General features: G+C 45.9%; 1 protein-coding gene across 1 annotated transcript in view; it reads right to left on the minus strand.

Moving 5' to 3' along the window:
* The window catches only part of LOC139366344 (alpha-1,3-mannosyl-glycoprotein 4-beta-N-acetylglucosaminyltransferase B), a 161,153-nt gene that overhangs the window by 70,259 nt on the left and 70,121 nt on the right, over positions 1–20,773 (minus strand). The window contains exons 2-4 of the mRNA XM_071103714.1: positions 10,047–10,226; positions 9,627–9,770; positions 8,389–8,522 (exon numbers count right to left, since the gene is read on the minus strand). Of these exons, the coding sequence (XP_070959815.1) occupies positions 8,389–8,522; positions 9,627–9,770; positions 10,047–10,226 (458 nt within the window). The remainder of the gene's footprint in view (positions 1–8,388; positions 8,523–9,626; positions 9,771–10,046; positions 10,227–20,773) is intronic.

A 20,773-nucleotide genomic window follows, 5' to 3' on the forward strand; every position in this document is an offset into this window, starting at 1 on the left:
TGTATCCAAATAAATGTCACTAGAAAACAGCTTAAACAAATGCAGCGACTGTTGTTATTCTGTCTGCACTGTTTGATGTAATTGTAAGTTAGCCGTAGTTTGCTCGCTAGCAAGCAAAGGATAAGAATGTTGCCAGCCAGTATGACAATGGAACATTAAGAACAAACGACTGGGTCGCGTCCATAGATTCAGAACAAAAATACTGAACAACTGGGTCGCGTCTCTGGCAGCCGAACCAATAGAACGAACGACCAGCCGGCTTGGGTAGCAACCCTAGATTTGTGTCGGGACTATATCTTGTGGAAGGATTATGCCCTCAAAACCGGTGTTTGGAGGATATATTGGCACGGTTTGCCAGCCCTCGACTTCGTCTCTGGCCAAACAACACCCGTGCCAATATACTGTATAGTGCCAATATATACTCCAAACACTGGCTTCTCTGGCATTATCACTTAAATGTACCACATCCAGACAGGTTGACAACTGTTGGCTGACAGCGTGTGTTCAGCCAGTGGGACGTGTCTAGCTTAATGTACAGTTAATATACAGCCCTATACTGTAGCCATACTTAATTGAATGGCTACAGCATAGTAGCCGTAGATCCACTGCCCAGCCATGCAGTGGATCTGCATGATAAGAAGCTCATAACACATGAACTCGATGGTATTATTGCTTTTACACGAGTTACCAGCATTGAAATGCAAGATTATTTCACAAAACGTGATGCTACATTCACTAACACTGGTAGTCAAGTGCAATGTAAGGCATTCTCTGGTCGCTAGTTCTATTCGTATGATATGATATGTCGTTGTATATATCCATAAAAATGATGCTGATGAATGATTTCAACTAGCTGAGAAAAGCTGCCTGTCTGTCTTGTCCCGACACGCTCATTACTATGGGACAGCTTGAGATCAAATTTCAATATTGAAACAATGTTGGAGATAATGTTTAGATGCTTTTTACAGTGGAGAACAAGATTATAAATTGCATGGCTGGGCAGATGAGACAGTAGATATGTGGTGGTGGTGGTAGTGGTGGTGGTTGTACGTTGTTAGGTAATGACGTAAACAATGGCACTTTTTATGAACGTGGCCATGTGTATGTTGTCGAGTATACCATGGGCAGGATAGACAATGGGAATTGTATAATTGCATAACGTTGTATAATTAAGCAATAAGGCCCGAGGGGGTGTGGTATACAGCTAGGATACAGCCGTGTTATATTGGCTGTATACCACAAACCTCGGAGGTGCTTTATTGATATTATACACTGGTTACTAAGTAATTTTGTGTCATACCCGTGGTATTTGGTCTGATATACTTTACCAGGGCTTTCAGCCAATCAGCATTCAGGGCTCGAACAATAATGTGCAACAGTCAAGTAGAATCCTATCTAGTACAGTGATGTAGGTACCAGCTAGCCAGACGACCAAGGCCATACTGTAGTAGCCCAACTCAGTCAGCAAGTTCAACTAACCCACCGCAAGACAATGGAACAAAATGGTATGCATTATATTTGTTTAGTTCTGTGTGTTATTACTGTAATTGAGCAAATGTAACTGCTTAGAATATTCATATGGTCACACACTGACAGCAGGGGAGAGCAATGCACTGGGAAGGGCGCGCACGCACGCACGCACGCACGCACGCACACACGCACACACGCACACACGCACACACGCACACATACACACACGCACACACACACACACACACACACACACACACACACACACACACACACACACACACACACACACACACACACACACACCCATCACAACAGGGCTCCTTCTAGTAATGTGTCCTTTGGACTTAAACAACCCTTTTACATGATTAGGGTTTCTTCACAATGAACTCCAGTGAACACACATAGGCCTATCTGTGAGGCTAGCCTGTTCGCTTCCGCTAATTACCTTAGCATCGGTCATATGGGAATGATAGCTTTAGGGTTATAGGAGTTAGCGATGATTAGTGTCTAGACTATTAGGGGACCAAGAGGGGATGTGTGTGTGGTAGAGGCAGTAGCCTGGGGTAGCGTCATTCATTAGCTCTTCAGATCCCTGTCCTTTATAGATACATACAGACACACACATGAACGCGTGCGCATGCAGTCAAACATCCAAGCACACATTGGGTGGGAATGGGTGGATTTCTCAATTTCCTTCTCAGGCCGTTGTATTGGGCAGTTCAATGGTGAGAAATGTCTCAGTCCCTGGAGCAAAAACTTTACATGACATCAATAAGCTGCGGCCAAACATTTTAAACCAGCATCACGAAATTGAGTCTTTCATACTTCAAGTGGGATTCAATGACATTATGAAGGGCAGCTCAGAACAGTTGAAGATGGATTTTAAAGAACGGATTGGGTCACTACTTGACACCTACTAACGCCCCATAATACCTGCCCTCTCTAAATCGTGGCATTGAACGGTTCAGTAGACTTTTCGCCCTCCATAACTGGCTACGAGACTATTGCAGCTTTGTGGATGTCACATTTATTGACAATTTTGATAGCTTCTGGAAACAAAGCTCATATTTTGAGTTGGATGGGATCCACCCAAATCATTTGGGTTCCTGGATCCTTTCACAAAATTGTAAGGATGAGACAATGACTTCACAATGACCCAAGCCCAGCTAATTTAATCCCTACCATTGTGTCACTGAGTTGTCATAATGCTTCAGCAAATTTACATTATCCCAGGGGCGTTGGAAGACACAATGTAAGTAACCTAATTTATGTCCCTCTTACTGCCCTGAATGCCTCTGCTGATCCCACAGCTATTGCATGCAGTAATCATGCAATCGCGCAAAACTGAACCCGTGAACCACAGCTTTTAATCAGGACAAGGTGACCGGAAACATGACCGAATACAAACAGTGTAGCTATTCCCTCTGCAAGGCAATCAAACAAGCTAAGCGTCAGTAGAGAGACAAAGTGAAGTCGCAATTCAATGGCTCAGACACGAGAGGTATGTGGCAGAGTCTACAGTCAATCACAGACTACAAAAGAAAAACCAGCCCCGTCGCGGATCACGATGCCCTGCTCCCAGACAAACTAAACAACTTTTTTGCTCGCTTGGAGGACAATACAATGCCACTGACATGGCCCGCTACCAAAACCGGCAGGCTCTCCTTCACTGTAGCCAACGTGAGTAAAACATTTAAACGTGTTAACCCTCGCAAGGCTGCAGGCCCAGACGGCATCCCTGGCCGCGTCCTCAGAGCATGCACAGACCAGCTGGCTGGTGTGTTTACAGACATATTCAATCAATCCTTATCCCAGTCTGCTGTCCCCACATGCTTCAACAGGGCCACCATTGTTCCTGTCCCAAGAAAGCTAAGGTAACTGAGCTAAATGACTACCGCCCTGTAGCACACACGTCTGTCATCATGAAGTACTTTGAGAGACTAGTCAAGGACCATATCACCTCCACCCTACCTGACACCCTAGACCCACTCCAATTTGCTTACCGCCCCAATAGGTCCACAGACGACGCAATCGCCATCACACTGCACACTGCCCTAACCCATCTGGACAAGAGGAATACCTATGTAAGAATGCTGTTCATCGATTACAGCTCAGTATTTAACACCATAGTACCCTCCAAACTCGTCATCAAGCTCGAGACCCTGGGTCTTGACCCCGCCCTGTGCAACTGGGTCCTGGACTTTGATGGGCCGCCCCCAGGTGGCCCAACTCTGTGTTGTCTGTTCAAACTGCTATGCTTTATCTTGGCCAGGTCGCAGTTGCAAATGAGAACTTGTTCTCAACTAGCCTACCTGGTTAAATAAAGGTGAAATAAAAAAAAATAAAGGTGGTGAGGGTAGGTAACAACATCTCCACCCAGCTGATCTTCAACACTGGGTCCCCACAAGGGTGCGTTCTCAGCCCTCTCCTGTTCACCCACGACTGCGTGGCCATGCACGCCTCCAACTCAATCATCAAGTTTGCAGACGACACTACAGTGGTAGGCTTGATTACCAACAACGTTGAGACGGCCTACAGGGAGGAGGTGAGGGCCCTCGTAGTGTAGTGTCAGGAAAATAACCTCACACTCAATGTCAACAAAACAAAGGAGATGATCGTGGACTTCAGGAAACAGCAGAGGGAGCAGCCACCTATCTACATTGACGGGACAGCAGTGGAGAGAGTTTTAAGTTCCTTGGCGTACACATCACGGACAAGCTGAAATGGTCCACCCACACAGACAGCGTGGTGAAGAAGGCGCAACAGCGCCTCTTCAACCTCAGGAGGCTGAAGAAATTCAGGTTGTCACCAAAACACTCACAAACTTCAACAGATGCACAATCGAGAGCATCCTGTTGGGCTGTATCACCGCCTGGTACGGCAGCTGCTCCACCCATAACCGGAAGGCTCTCCAGAGGGTAGTGAGGTCTGCACAACGCATCACCGGGTGCAAACTACCTGCCCTCCAGGACACCTACACCACCCGATGTCACAGGAAGGCCAAAAAGATCATCAACGACAACAACCACCCGAGCCACTGCCTGTTCACCCCACTATCATCCAGAAGGCGAGGTAAGTACAGGTGCATCAAAGCTGGGACCGAGAGACTAAAAAACAGCTTCTATCTCAAGGCCATCAGACTGTTAAACAACCATCACCAACATTGAATGGCTGCTGCCAACATACTGACTCAACTCCAGCCACTTTAATAATGGAAAAATGTATGTAATCAATTTATCACTAGTCCCTTTATACTATATAAAGTTTACATAGCCTACATTACTCATTTCAAATGTATATATTGTACGCTATACCATCTACTGCATCTTGCCATCTTGATGTAATGTATCACTAAACACTTTAAACAATGCCACTTTATATAATGTTCTCATACCCTACATTACTTATACCCTACATTACTCATCTCATATGTATAAACTGTACTCTATACCATCTACTGCATCTTGCCTATGCCGTTCAGCCATCACTCATTTATATATTTTTATGTACATATTCGTATTCATTCCTTTACACTTGTGTGTATAAGGTAGTTGTTGTGAAATTGTTAGGTTATATTACTTGTTAGATATTACTGCATGGCCGGAACTAGAAGCACAAGCATTTCGCTACACTTGCATTTAACATCTGCTAACCATGTGTATGTGACAAATACATTTGATTTGATTTTATGAACCAGAGTGATACTGTTAGCACTGAGGCGGTGTGCCCTAGTAGGAAGCCCACTGTGTACCACCCTGCACTAACATAAATAACATGAGTATGTCTACCTTCCCAGTAAAGCAATAAAAACAACTAAGCATCCCAGAAAAGTGCTACAAATAGCATACGTTAACATATGCAGCTTAAGAAACAAGGTTCATGAAGTCAGTAGTTTGCTGGTAAAAGATGATATTCCTATTCTGACAATCTCTGCAACTCACTTAGATAACACCTTTGATGATACAGTGGTAGTAATACATGGTTATAAGATCTACAGAAAGACAGAAATGCCAAAGGTGGTCGTTTATATTCAGAACCACATTCCTGTAAAGCCTAGAGAGGATCTCATGTTAAATAATGTTGAAGTAATATAGCTACAGGTTCATCGGCCTCACCTAAAGCCCATTCTGGTGGGAAGATGCTATAGACCACCAAGTGATGTCAACAGAGAGGTATATTTTTTGGGTGATTTAATATTGACCGGCTTTCAGCAGGCCCATCAGGCCCACTCAAGAGAAAGCTTCAAACTGTAACTAGTGCCTGCAACCTGGTTCAGGTTATCAGTCAACCTACCAGGGTAGTTACAAACAACACAGGAATTAAATCAACAACCACATGTTTACTAATGCTGCAGAAATTTGCTTTAAAGCAGTATCCAAATCCATTGGATGTAGTGATCACAATATAGTAGCCATATCTAGGAAAACCAAAGTTCCAAAGGCTGGGCCTAAAATAGTGTATAAGAGGTCATACAATACGTGTTGATGTGATTCCTATGTTGCTGAATATTTGCAGAATATTTGAATGGTCTGGTGTGTAATGAGGTGCAACCAGACGCTGCACTTGACACATATTGATACAACAGAAGCTAAGAAGGGGAGAAGTTTGTCCATAACAAATTGCTGCTCTGCCTTTGTAACAGCACTATCAACAAGGCAGGTCCTACAGGCCCTAGTTTTGTCACACCTGGACTATTGTTCAGTCGTGTGGTCAGGTGCAACAAAGAGGGACTTTTGCAATTGGCTCAGAACAGGGCAGCATGGCTGTGGCCAAAAGTTTTGAGAATGACACAATTATAAATGTTCAGTTAATGCCTCAGTTTGTATGATGGCAATTTGCATATACTCCAGAATGTTATGAAGAGTGATCAGATGAATTGTAATTAATTGCAAAGTCCCTCTTTGCCATGCAAAGGAACTGAATCTCCCAAAAACATTCCCACTGCATTTCAGCCCTGCCACAAAAGGACCAGCTGACATCATGTCAGTGATTCTCTCGTTAACACAGGTGTGAGTGTTGACGAGGACAAGGCCGGAGATCACTTTGTCATGCTGTTTGAGTTCGAATAACTAACTGGAAGCTAGGAGGGTGGTGCTTGGAATCATTGTTCTTCCTCTGTCAACCATGGTTACCTGCAAGGAAACACGTACCGTCATCATTGCTTTGCACAAAAAGGGCTTCACAGGCAAGGATATTGCTGCCAGTAAGATTGCACCTAAATCAACCATTTATCGGATCATCAAAAACTTCAAGGAGAGCGGTTTGATTGTTGTGAAGAAAGATTCAGGGCGCCCAAGAAAGTCTAGCAAGCGCCAGAACCGTCTCCTAAAGTTGATTCAGCTGCGGGATCGGGGCACCACCAGTACAGAGCTTGCTCAGAAATGGCAGTAGGCAGGTGTGAGTGCATCCGCATGCACAGTGAGGTGAAGACTTTTGGAGGATGGCCTGGTGTCAATAAGGGCAGCAAAGAAGCCACTTCTCTCCAGGAAAAACATCAGGACCAGACTGATATTCTGCAAAAGGTACAGGGATTGGACTGCTGAGAACAGGGGTAAAGTCATTTTCTCTGATGAATCCCCTTTCCGATTGTTTGGGGCATCCGGAAAAAAGCTTGCCTGGAGAAGACAAGGTGAGCGCTACCATCAGTCCTGTATGCCAACAGTAAAGAATCCTGAGACCATTCATGTGTGGGGTTGCTTCTCAGCCAAGGGAGTGGGCTCACTCACAATTTTTCCTAAGAACACAGCCATGAATAAAGAATGGTACCAACACATCCTACGAGAGCAACTTCTCCCAACCATCCAGAAACAGTTTGGTGACGAACAATGCCTTTTCCAGCATGGTGGAGCACCTTGCCATATGGCAAAAGTGATAAATAAGTGGCATGGGGAACAAAACATTGATATTTTGGGTCCATGGCCAGGAAACTCCCCAGATCTTAATCCCATTGAGAACTTGTGGTCAATCCTCAAGAGGCGGGTGGACAAACAAAAACCCACAAATTCTGACAAACTCCAAGCATTGATTATGCAAGAATGGGCTGCCATCAGTCAGGATGTGGCCCAGAAGTTAATTGACAGCATGCCAGGGCGGATTGCAGAGGTCTTGAAAAAGAAGGGTCAACCCTGCAAATATTGACTCTTTGCATCAACTTCATGTAATTGTCAATAAAAGCCTTTGACACTTATGAAATGCTTGTAATTATACTTCAGAATTCCATAGTAACATCTGAGAAAAATATCTAAAGACACTGAAGCAGCAAACTTCATGGAAATTCATATTTGTGTCATTCTCAAAACTGTTGGCCATGATTGTACACAGAAATTAATAATATGCTAACATTAATAATAAGCATGTCATTCTCTCCTGTTTCACAGTGTAGAAGAGATTGACTTCATCACTACTTGCATTTGTGGGAAGTATTGACATGTTGAATGCACCGAGCTGTCTGGCACACCGAGCTGTCTGGCACACGATAACATACGCACAATACACACACGTACACATGGATTTGTGTTGCAGTTATGTGGTAGTGGAGTAGGGGCCTGAGGGCACAAACTTTATCTGTTGTGAAATCAGTTGTGAATGTATTGTAATGTTTCTAAAATTGTATAACTGCCTTTATTTTGCTGGACCCCAGGAAGAACAGCTAACGGGGATCCTTAATAAATACATGTGGAAATACACACACACACACACACACACACACACACACACACACACACACACACACACACACACACACACACACACACACACACACACACACACACACACACACACACACACACACACACACACACACACACACACACACACACACACAGTTTACTGAATAACATCAAAAGCTTGTGAAGGGACTACAGAGGGCAGAGACATCATAGCAGAACACAAACATGTCTGGTTTTATCTCACCTCAGCTATGAAGACCACAATGACACAGTCCTCCTTCTCTGCCGCACTGAGCTCTGTCATCAGAGAGCTGAGGGTGTCCGTCAGGTACGAGTGGACCTCCCTCTTCACACTGGGCACGCCCATCACGATCGACACTGTGACAGACACACACACAGATCGATCACAGTCAGTACAGGGAGGGAAGGAACCAATGATGTGCTAGATTGGGTGGAATGAGCCAGTCAGTATATATTTCACAACAACACTTGTTTTCTGAAGAGAGGGGGAAGAAGAGAGGGTGAGAAAGAAAGCTAACTAGACGAGGAGAGAGAGAAATTAGAATAGGGCTGGAGGGAGTATGGGTAGGGGAGAGTAGTTGAAGGACTTACAAGCACAATAGTACAATAGTACAATGTTGTCAACACATTCTGCACATGAAAAATAACAATGCCCTGCAATGACTGATCAAATGCAAGAGGCCGTACTACAATTCAGGTATTTTTGACCAACTTCCCATTCTCTTAGGGAGGAAGTCCAAATCAATAGCCATGTTTGTGCAGCAACAGTTGATTCTACAACCCTGTACTCTTCCTCACCCTCCCCTCCTCTCCCATTGTGAGCTAACATAAGTAGACCCTAGTGGCCGTCTTCTCCATTTATTACACCCATAAAACGTACTGCAATTACTAGAGGGGAGCTAGCGGTAAAGTCCTGGCTCGCGCTCTACAAGGTACCCTCATGGACGTGGCCCGCGTAATCCATTTAGATGGGCTTTGGTGGCCTAAACGTAAATCACACACACACACACACACACACACACACACACACACACACACACACACACACACACACACACACACACACACACACACACACACACACACACACACACACACACACACATTCATTATTGGCCCCTTTGAGAGTCTAGCTGGCTGTCTGGAGAGTTTGGACGGCCTCTCCAGGGGAGTGGAGGTTTATGGGGTGGGGTGGGGGGTGGGGGGGTTAGGAGGCTCGCTCTCCAGGGAGGGGGAAGTCTAACTGGGCTACTGGTACAGCCACAGTGGGGCAGAGAGCCAGAGAGGGAGGTGATGAAGGGAGAAATAACCAATGCTGGACAGAGAGCCAGAGAGGGAGGTGATGAAAGGAGAAATAACCAATGCAGGACAGAGCACACTGGTACTGTTGTCAGAGGAAGGGTGGGAAGAGGTGAAACTAGAAAAGGATGGGGATGAACGTGTATGTGTGTGTGTACTGACCCCCGGTGCGTCCCTGGCCCACGTGCACAGCAGGCTGCAGGCTGCTCTCCTTCGCAAGGAGATGGGGCAGGTGATGGAAGATACTGGGCAGCTGGAGCACATTCTTACTGGTCGTCACGTTCCACAGCTTCAGCTTGGTCTCATCTATCACACAACGAATACATGCACACACCACACACATGGACGAATGAACGCACACAGACGCGGAGCGCACACACACATTTTTTTTTATACACACGAATGCACGCACAAACACACAGGGGTCGGAATGGGGTCAAAATGCAAAAATCTGATTTGTTCGGACTGGTTCTGACAAGCTCTGACTACCTCCAACTGGTTCTGAATAGCACTGGCTGGTTTTGACTGGTTCTGATGAACTCTTACTGCTTCTGACTGGTTCAAATTAGTTTATCCTCTTACCAGATAGGCTGGACCAGGTGCGATTGATGTCCCTAAGGGCCTGCTTTTCAGCGATGGCCCTCTTGATCTCGTCCAGCACCAGGTTGAGCTCCTTGGATCGCTTCAGGTTCTCCTGCTCGGCAGAGTGCAGACGCTCTCTCAGGGCCAGAAACTCCCGCTGGTAAATGTCCACCACATCACCTACAGAGAGAGGAGGGACAGTGGTTTGTTAAATAAAAGTGTTAGAGTTCTCTTGAATCTTATTAACTTTCTTCTGTGATTTGCAATTGTGCATAATATTTTGTGCATAAAGGTTTCGACTCCTATTCACTGCTCATAAAGCATACGAATAACATAATACCTATATTTAACGACAAGGATATTCTGTGAACAACAGAGTATGATATACATCTGCTATGGACAGCCTCAGTGTTTCCAGGTCACAGACCTCCCTCTCTAAGCTGCTCTCACTCATATTCCTTCCCTCCTCTATTCCACCTTCCTTTTTCTCATTATTCCACTTCCCGTTGCTCTCCAATAAAAGAGAACAGGGTTATACTGCTGCTGCTCGCTACTCTATGCTAGATGCCCTCTCTCTGAACTGAACACACACACACACACACACACAAAAACACAAACACACACACACACACACACACACACACAGACACACACACACACACACACACACTCACTCACGCAAGCACATGCCCACGCATGGTTACGCACAGCACTAGATATGCATACACACACCTTGGGATGGACACACACACACACACAGGACACGTACAGCTCTGCAGATCGCGTCAAATTGAAGCGGTGGGAGAGAGAGAGAGCAGAAAAAAAGCGAAATCTCAGGAAACATGGGACTCGTGTTTCACTAATGCTATCTGAGCCTAAACCCCGGCGTAATCCCTGACATCACCTAGCCCTGATGCACACCTCGTTAACCGTACAGCAACCCAGGCTTGAGATGGGACAGCAGGGACTTTAAGTGGAAAAGTACAAAGACAATCCAATATATTGTACACACCTACTGAGAGGCAGTCAAAAATCAAGCAATATTACATCATCAAAAAAGGGGTGGAATAGCCGTCTATGCTGACAGCTATGGTGGAACTTGTTTTTGAGACAAAGTTCTTTCGCTCTCGGGAATTTTGTCAGGCCTATACACTTCTTGCGGAAATTAGGGAGGAAAGTAGGGAGGAAATTAGAGAGGAAATTAGGGAAGAAAGTAGAGAGGAGAGTGGGGAGGAAAGTGCCAGGAGAGAGATGAAAGTGTAGAAGAGAGATAGAGTGTCTAATAGCATGAAGCTGGGGAAACAAAAATCCTGCTGTGGCCACAGATATGATGACACACAGGCTCAACACCTGAGTTTGGCTCTCTAAAGCATTGATGGTATTTGGGACTGCTAGGGGACGATGTCGACATATTGCAACACTGTGTTAAGATTATTTCTCCTTTTCCCCTCTCTATCGGTGGTTCTCACTCCCTCTCTTCTGCTCTCCATCAGTCTTGCTCTCCCAGTCTGTCTTGCTCTCGCCGTCTGTCTTGCTCTCTCAAGTCCATCTCTCTTGTTTTCTCGAGTGTGGCAAAACCCCAAAGAGACAACACGAGCAATCACTCAGAGAATGCCTTGCCAAAATGTGGTATGGTGAAGAAGATTGTGTGTGTCTATGTTTGTGTGTGTGTGAGTATGTTACCATACTCTGAGGTTGTGTGTGATCTGTGGACCCCAGGAAGCGTAGCTGCTGCTTTTGCAATAGCTAATGGGGATCCTAATAAAATACCAAAAACCAATTTGCGTAGATGCAGATAAAGACAGAAAGAGAGGAAGCGAACGCTCCCACACAAAATCTCTGCCAGGTCACCGTATTCGACGTCCATCCATGTCTACGGACGTCAGGAGATGACATGGGAACCGAAACGTTTGAGAAACATGGATGAACGTCTAATTTTGGCATGAGACCGTGAGAGCTAGTTGCAAAATCTAGTCACACACATACACACACACTTCCCCCATCCTAATGTGGAGTTTTAATTATCATTCTGCATAATTATTTATCTCCTGTATCTTAATGATGTTAATCACTGGACGGTTGTGTATTAAGTGATTACAGAGCCCATCTAGATGGGTGGCAGCATGCTGCATCGCTGCAAAACAATAAGGAACATAATGCATAATGCATGGCTCTGGAATATATTACACTATGCAAAGGACTAACCTCATCATGACCTGCTTCTGGTGTGTGAGAGAGAGAGAGAGAGAGAGAGAGAGAGAGAGAGAGAGAGAGAGAGAGAGAGAGAGAGAGAGAGAGAGAGAGAATGTGTGTAAATGCACAGTGTGTGTTATTTTGTAGGGGTGTGTGTGCGTTATGTTACTCTTATTTTCTGATTGTATACATGTATGTACACAGACACAGACCAGTGATGTACAGTGCAATTGGAAAGTATTCAGACATCTTGACTTTTTACACATTTTGGTAGGTTACAGCCTTATTCTAAAATGTATCAAACAAAACATTTTCCTCATCAATCTGCACATAATACCCCATAATGATGAACTGAAAACAGTTTTGTATAATTTTTTGCAAACGTATTAAAAAAACAAACAGAAATACCTTCATTACGTAAGTGTTCAGACCTGTTGCTATGAGACTCGAAATTGAGCTCAGATGCATCTTGTTTCCATTGATCATACTTGACAAGTTTACACAACTTGACCGGAGTCCACCTGTGGTAAATTCAATTGATTGGACATGATTTGGAAAGGCACACACCTCTCTATATACAGTTGAAGTCGGAAGTTTACATACACTTAGGTAGGAGTCATTAAAACTCGTTTTTCAACCACTCCAAACATTTCTTGTTAACAAACTATATTTTTGGTAAGTCAGTTAGGACATCTACCTTGTGCATGACATATATCGACATAACCTGAAAGGCCGCTCCGCAAGGAAGAAGCCACTGCTCCAAAACCGGCATAGAAAAGCCAGACTACGGTTTACAACTGCACATAGGGACAAAGATCGTACTTTTGGAGAAATGTCCTCTGGTCTGATGAAACAAAAATAGAACTGTTTGACCATAATGACCATCGTTATGTTTGGAGGAAAAGGGGGGGGGGGGGGGCTTGCAAGCCGAAGAACACCATCCCAACTGTGAAGCACGGGGGTGGTAGCATCATGTTGTGGGCGTGCTTTGCTGCAGGAGGGACTGGTGCACTTCATTTCAGATCAAAGTTTATTTTTCACGTGCGCCGAATACAACAGGTGTAGACCTTACAGTGAAATGCTTACTTACAGGCTCTAACCAATAGTGCAAAAAAGGTATTAGGTGAACAATAGGTAGGTAAAGAAATAAAACAACAGTAAAAAGAGGCTATATACAGTAGCGAGGCTATAAATGTAGCGAGGCTATAAAAGTAGCGAGGCTACATACAGACACCGGTTAGTCAGGCTGATTGAGGTAGTGTGCACCTCAATCAAATGGTACCAAAACATTTCTGCAGCATTGAAGGTCCCCAAGAACACAGTGGCCTCCATCATTCTTAAATGGAAGAAGTTTGGAACCACCAAAACTCTTCCTAGAGCTGGCCACCCAGCCAAACTGAGCAATCTGGGGAGAAGGGCCTTGGTCAGTGAGGTGGCCAAGAACCAGATGGTCACTATGACAGAGCTCTAGAGTTCCTCTATGGAGATGGGAGAACCTTCCAGAAGGGCAACCATCTCTGCAGCACTCCACCGATCAGACCTTTATGGTAAAGTGGCCAGACGGAAGCCACTCCTCAGTAAAAGGCATGACAGTCCGCTTTGATTTTCCCAAAAGGCACCTAAAGACTCTCAGACCATGAGAAACTAGATTCTCTGGTCTGATGAAACCAAGATTGAACTCTTTGGCCTGAATGCCAAACTTCACGTCTGGAGGAAACCTGGCATCATCCCTACGGTGAAATACAGTGGTGGCAGGATCATGCTGTGGGGATGTTTTTCAGTTTCTGATGTCCTTGCGTGGACCAGCCAGAGCCCGGACATGAACCAGATCGAACGTCGCTGGAGAGACCTGAAAAGAGTTGTTCAGCAATGCTCCCCATCCAACCTGACAGAGCTTGAGAGAATCTGCAGAGAAGAACGGGAGAAACTCCCCAAATACAGGTATGCCAATGTTGTAGTGTCACACCCAAGAAGACTCGAGGCTGTAATCATTGCCAAAGGTGCTTCAACTGAGTAAAGGGTCTGAATACCTATGTAAATGTCATATTTCAGGTTTTTATTTTTTATAAATTAGCAAACATTCCTAAAAAACAGTTTTTGCTTTGTCATTATGGGGTATTGTGTGTAGATTCAATCCATTTTAGAGTAAGGCTGTAACGTAACAAAATGTGGAAAAAGTCAAGGGGTCTGAATACTTCCTGAAAGCACTGTATAAGCTAGTGATAGCTAGTGAATGTAAGTCAATCAAGCAAATATGATTCTCATTGGATGGCTCTTCAGGTCTGGGGCCTTAGAGGATCATGGGAAATAGAAACCAGTCTTCAATCTGTCTTAACCTTTGACCTATAGCTGTGTTTGTGTGGTTGTGTGTGCCCGTGGTTGTTTGTGTGTTTGTGATTGCACACACCTGTGCATGCATCACCTAGGATTTAAAGACCTTTCCAAAATCCCTCCACAATAGGACCCAATCAGCTAATACGCATCTTACATTCTTTAACAAATAGACAATCATCAAAATGATATCATTACCTAGTGATTGACGTCAGCATCCACAACAGGTCAAATCTACACAGGGGATTATCAAGACTGAAGACCTGTTTCTCTCTCTATTCAACAGATCAGGCCGATGCAATATTCACTGAATACAAGGGGATTCATCAAGACTTCAGATGGTTTTCCCGCCTCTTTTTCCATTTGTCTCTAAAACCCTCTGAATTCATATGAGGATGGGGTCAACATTTATGTTATTTAGACATTGTGCTTCAGCTGTATCTCGGAAAGAGAAACCCTTTTAAAGACAAGTACCAAAACTAGAACCAGGAAAGACTGAAACCAAACTACTCACACTACCAAGTTACTCACACTAGGAGTACACATGTACACATCCAGCCAAGGTAGTGAGAGAGTCACAGTTCAGCACATGGAATGTATATGTCTAACAGTAACATGAGCCTGGTAGTGTTGATGGTTGGTGAGATCATCATTCTAGATGCTCCATCGGCCTTTCCTGTTCCTGTTGTTTACTTCTTAGAGGTAAACGGATAGTTACTTTTACACAAACCCCTATAACTGATGATTTGAAAATACATCAATAAATAGTCATAACACGGCGAAAGATCTAACTCATCTGAGAGGTTTGCTATTGACACACAAAAACCAACAAAGCGATAAACTAATTCACTGTACTCAGCCTGAAACAGACTAATACACAGTAATCCTAGATTAGTGGTCCATCAAACACACGTATCAACAAAGACTGAGGTCATTTCATCCACTCTGCATACCCACTGTCCTCAATAGCAACACTTCTGACACACTTAAAAGTGAAACACACCAACCCACTCAACTTACACATTGACACACACACACACACACACGAGCACACACACACACGAACACATACACACACACACATACACATACACACACACACACTACTAAAACACCCCAACCCACTCAAACAAGTTCACTTCCACTGGGGTGGGTTTAAGTCCATAGTAAATCAGTCTGTCTCTCTCCTGTAGTCTATTGAAGACCACCAGAGGGCCCAGAGCCAAGAAAGGCACCCAAACCTAATCCCAGTTTAGTCAATGACTAAAAGAGCAGCCATATCGCTCACACACACACACACATTCTAACACAACAAAATCCGCTGCCTGACCGCGAGCCCTGTCACACACACAGATTGTCACAGTGAAAATTCCTTTGTCTCTGGAAAATTCTATTCGTAGGGACATGCGGAAAGAAGAGGATTGGAAATGCCTGAGGTGTGTGACCGCGATGGACGTGTCTGGGTGTGAATGTACGTGACGCCAATGCATGTGTGTGTGTGATACGCCGTCGCCCTCGCCACTGGTGGGAGAGGGAATGTGAATAATAACAGTGTTGGATCGTGGCCCACCAATCTACTCTGATCAAAGCATTCATCATCATCCTCCTCTTCCTCCTCACTTGAGAGAAAGAGTCTTGTGAAGTCTGCCCCCTGAGCTTTACAGATGTGTGGTGTCAGTGTATGGTGTCAGTAGGTGGTGTCAGCGTGTGTCAGGTTGTGGTGTCACTCTGTGTCAGTGTTTGTGTCAGTGTGTGTATCCGTGTGTGTGTCAGTGTGTGTCAGTGTGTGTGTCAGGATGTGGTGTCGGTTGTGGTGTCACTGTATGCGCGTGTCCGGCTGTGGTGTCAGTGTATGTATGTGTCCGGTTGTGGTGTCAGTGTGTGTGCGTGTCCGGTTGTGGAGTCAGTGCCTGGTGTCAGTGTGTGTGTCAGTGTGTGTGGCAGGTTGTGGTGTCACCATTTGTGTCAGTGTATGTGCCTCCGTGTGTGTATCCGTGTGTCTGTCACTGTGTCTGTCCGTGTATCTGTCACTGTGTGTGTCACCGTGTGTGTGTGTGTGTGTGTGTGTGTGTCAGTGTATCAGTGTTTGTGTCAGGTTGTGGTGCCCGTGTGTGGTGTCCGTGTGTGGTGTCCTTGTCACCGTGTGTGTCAGTGTCTGTGTCAGTGTCAGTGTGTCTGTCAGTGTGTCTGTTCGTGTATCTGTCACCGTGTGTGTCACTGTGTGTGTGTGTGTGTGTGTGTGTGTCAGGTTGTGGTGTCAGTGTGTGGGTAAGTGTGTGTGTCAGCGTGTGTGTGTGTCAGGTTGTGGTGTCAGTGTGTGGGTCAGTATCTGTGTCAGTGTGTGTGTCAGTGTGTGTGTCAGTGTGTGTGTCAAATTGTGTCAGTGTGTGTGTCAGTGTCACTGTGTGTGTCAGTGTCTGTGTCAGGTTGTGGTGTCAGGCTGTGGTGTCAGTGTCCATGTGTGTGTCGGTGTGTGTGGCAGGTTGTGGTGTCACCGTGTGTGTCAGTGTCTGTGTCAGTGTGTGTGTCAGTGTGTGTGTCAAATTGTGTCAGTGTGTGTGTCAGTATCACTGTGTGTGTCAGTGTCTGTGTCAGGTTGTGGTGTCAGTGTCTGGTGTCAGGGTGCAGTGTCAGGGCTTGGTGTCAGTGTGTGTGGCAGATTGTGGTGTCAGTGTCTGTGTCAGTGTCAGTGTGTCTGTCTGTGTATATGTCACTGTGTGTGTAAATGTGTGTGTGTGTGTGTGTGTGTGTGTGTGTGTGTGTGTGTGTGTGTGTGTGTGTGTGTGTGTGGTGTGTGTGGTGTCAGTGTGTGCTGTCAGTGTGTGGATGTGTCAGGTTGTGGGGTCAGTGTCAGTGTGTGTGTCAGTGTGTGTGTCAGTAAGTGGTGTCAGGTTGTGGTGTCACCGTTTGGTGTCAGTGTATGTATCAAATTGTGTCAGGTTGTGGTGTCACTGTGTGCTGTCAGTGTGTGGTGTCAGCAGGTGCGTCAGTGTGTGTTGAGTGACTGGCAGGTTGAGATCCATTAGGAATGTGTTTGTGTGTGTGCCATCCATAAAGAGTACAGAGCACCAAGCACCAAGGAGCACACACACACACACACACACACACACACACACACACACACACACACACACACACACACACACACACACACACACACACACACACACACACACACACACACACACACACACACACACACACACACACACACACACACACACATTCTCCCCTCACTCCAATTGGCTTTGGGATTGCAATGCAGCCATCTGTGGTGTGGTGATGTTCCCGGGCCTGCCTCGTTGTAAGAGAATACTGTGTGTGTGCGCGCCTGTGTCTGTGTGTGTGTGTGTGTGAACATGATACAGCCCACACTCAGAGCAGACTAAAACTCTAACGGGAAAACACCAGACACTGATGCTATTACACACCACTCTCACAGTCTGCAGCCTGTCTGGCCACATGTGCACTCACTCACAACTCACGGACACAATCTGCCACTAACATACAATTAACCTGACCTGTATCAATATTCATATGAAGATTAACACACGCCGTGCTCTAACATCCACATGCTTAGTGACACCCTGAGTTAGGCTCACTCAACACAAAACAACTAAAAGTCAGTCTCAGTAGTGTGGATGTGGTTAGTGTGTGTGTGTGTGTGTGTGTGTGTGTGTGTGTGTGTGTGTGCGTGCGTGCGTGCGTGTGTGCGTGCGTGTGTGTGTGGTGGGCAGAGGGGCCAAGGTGGCTCCTGAATAATACCATTAGACCTGTTATCCTCACATCACATTTCTGCACAGGCATCCTGGATGGGGGGGATCAATACCTTTCCCTGGAGGGAGGGGAGGGAAGGATGGATGGCTAGAGGGATGGAGGGGAGTGAGTGATAGAGGGATGAGGGCAGGGAGGGCTAGAGGGATGGAGAGGAGGGATAGAGGGATGGATGAGAGGGATAGAGGGATGAGGAGAGGATGGGAGGGATGGATGAGGGGAGGGAAGAATAAAGGGAGGGAGGGAGAGATGGAGGCGAGGGATAGAGTGAGGGGGATGGATGGAGGGATGGAGGGGAGGGAGGAATAGAGGGATGGAGGAATAGAGGGAGGGAGGGATGGAGGAGAGGGTTAGAGGGATGGAGAGTAGGGAGGAAAAGAGGGATGGAGGGGGGGTGGAGGAATAGAGGGATGGAGGGGAGGGAGGAAAAGAGGGATGGAGGGGGGGGTGGAGGAATAGAGGGATGGATGGGAGGGAGAGCTAGAGGGATGGAGGAATAGAGGGATGGATGAATAGATGGATGGAGGGGAGGGATAGAGGGATGGAGGGGAGGGAGGTAGGAAGAGGTGGAATCAGATTATCCTAGGGCAGACTGATAGAGTACACTGATAAGAGAATGAAAAGAGAACACACACACACACACACACACATGCACAAGCACACATGTCACACATTCACATGTCACACACTCATATCATAAACACACACACGCCCACCATTTCCATCCCCATGGCTCTGGTTCCTCACATGGTCACACTTGGTCACAGATTGGCCTGGCTAGCTGGCTGTCCCAAACAAGTGTACCCCTAACTAGTAACCCTTATAAGGCCAATGGCAGATGGTGCTCCCTCAGAGTCTCGGTCCCTCTGCCTCTCTCCATTTGTTCAGCTGCTAGGGGGTCTCCTTGAAACAGGGTCAGGGACGACATGAGAGTTTGTGTGAGAGCGAGAGAGAGAGAGAGAGAGAGAGAGAGAGAGAGAGAGAGAGAGAGAGAGAGACCGAGAGCGAAAGAGAGAGAGAGACAGAGAGCGAGAGACGGAGAGAGATTGAGAGAAAGCGAGAGACAGAGAGAGAGACAGAGAGAGAAAGAGAGAGAGAGACAGAGAGCGAGAGACGGAGAGAGAGCGAGAGAGAGAGAGAGACAGAGAGCGAGGGGGGGTGCTGAGAGAGAGGGGGAGAGATATTGTGTGCGTGTGTGTGTGTGTGTACGTGTGCACGCATGAAAGAGAATGGGAGAGAAAAATAGAGAGAGAGAAAGAAGGTTCAAGAGGAGAGTCGGAGAGAGGGAACGAGAGAAAGGGGGAGAAACAATAAAAAAATGAAGAGCGAAAGAGAGAAAGACCTGCTGTACCCCAGACAGAGGCTGATCAAGACTAGACTAGATAACCATCCACCACCACTACCTCAAGCAGTAGGGTCAGCTGGATCGCTAACTAATGGGTGGTAATATTGTTGCTGTGAGGGCCCATATAGTGGGGCTGAAAGGTTGTTACTGTCAACACAGTTGCTGATGCAATGTATTCTCCTGTAAAGCAGGAACAATGTAGAGGTGTAAAGTACAGTAGGTGGAGACTGGGCCGGAAAACGTTGCAATAACAAGATGGTATTTGCAGTTGTGGAGTAAAGAAGAGGAGATGAGAGGAAGTTAGCTGAGTCAACGAGTCATGTCTGGAACACAAGGAGCAGGAGGGGTTACTGTAGGGCAGGAGTGTACACACACACACACACACACACACACACACACACACACACACACACACACACACACACACACACACACACACACACACACACACACACACACACACACACACACACACACACACACACACACACACACACACATGCCAGAGAGATAAAGTAGGTTCTTTCCAACAAAGAGGATATCAGCAAAATTGAGGTGCATTGTCCCATGACATGTTGGTTTGTGGAAATGTGTTTGTGGTGACTAATAGTTTTGTTTTCCACAATAGGGAAGTTGAAGCTGAAAAGTGAATGTGCTTTTTGAGGTGGTGAGGGTATGAGTAATGGAATGAGTGTGCATCTTTATGTTTATGAGTGGATATGTGGGTGTGGTGCATATATGCACAAGCGTGTTTACGTTTGCGAGAGATAAAATGGCTCAGTGTGAGTGTGTGTGTGTGTGTGTGTGTGTGTGTGTGCGCGCCATCCCCCGCCTACCCACCAGAACAGAGCAGTAATTATCCGGACCCTAGTCTCTGAGTGTGTCTGGACTGGTCCCAGCTGTTCCTTCGGTGCCAGGCCAGTGGTGCCAGTTGGGTGCCAACCGAGGGCACAGGAGGCCTGGGCATCCCATTACTGCAGCCACGAGCTAATCTCCGTATTAACCAGAAATCATATCTTTATAAACCAGAGCACATATTCTGCAACAACCACAGTTCATCAAAACATCCTCATACACAGCCATA

This window comes from Oncorhynchus clarkii, chromosome 14, assembly GCF_045791955.1.
Source record: "Oncorhynchus clarkii lewisi isolate Uvic-CL-2024 chromosome 14, UVic_Ocla_1.0, whole genome shotgun sequence".
Classification (NCBI taxonomy): Eukaryota; Metazoa; Chordata; class Actinopteri; order Salmoniformes; family Salmonidae; genus Oncorhynchus; species Oncorhynchus clarkii.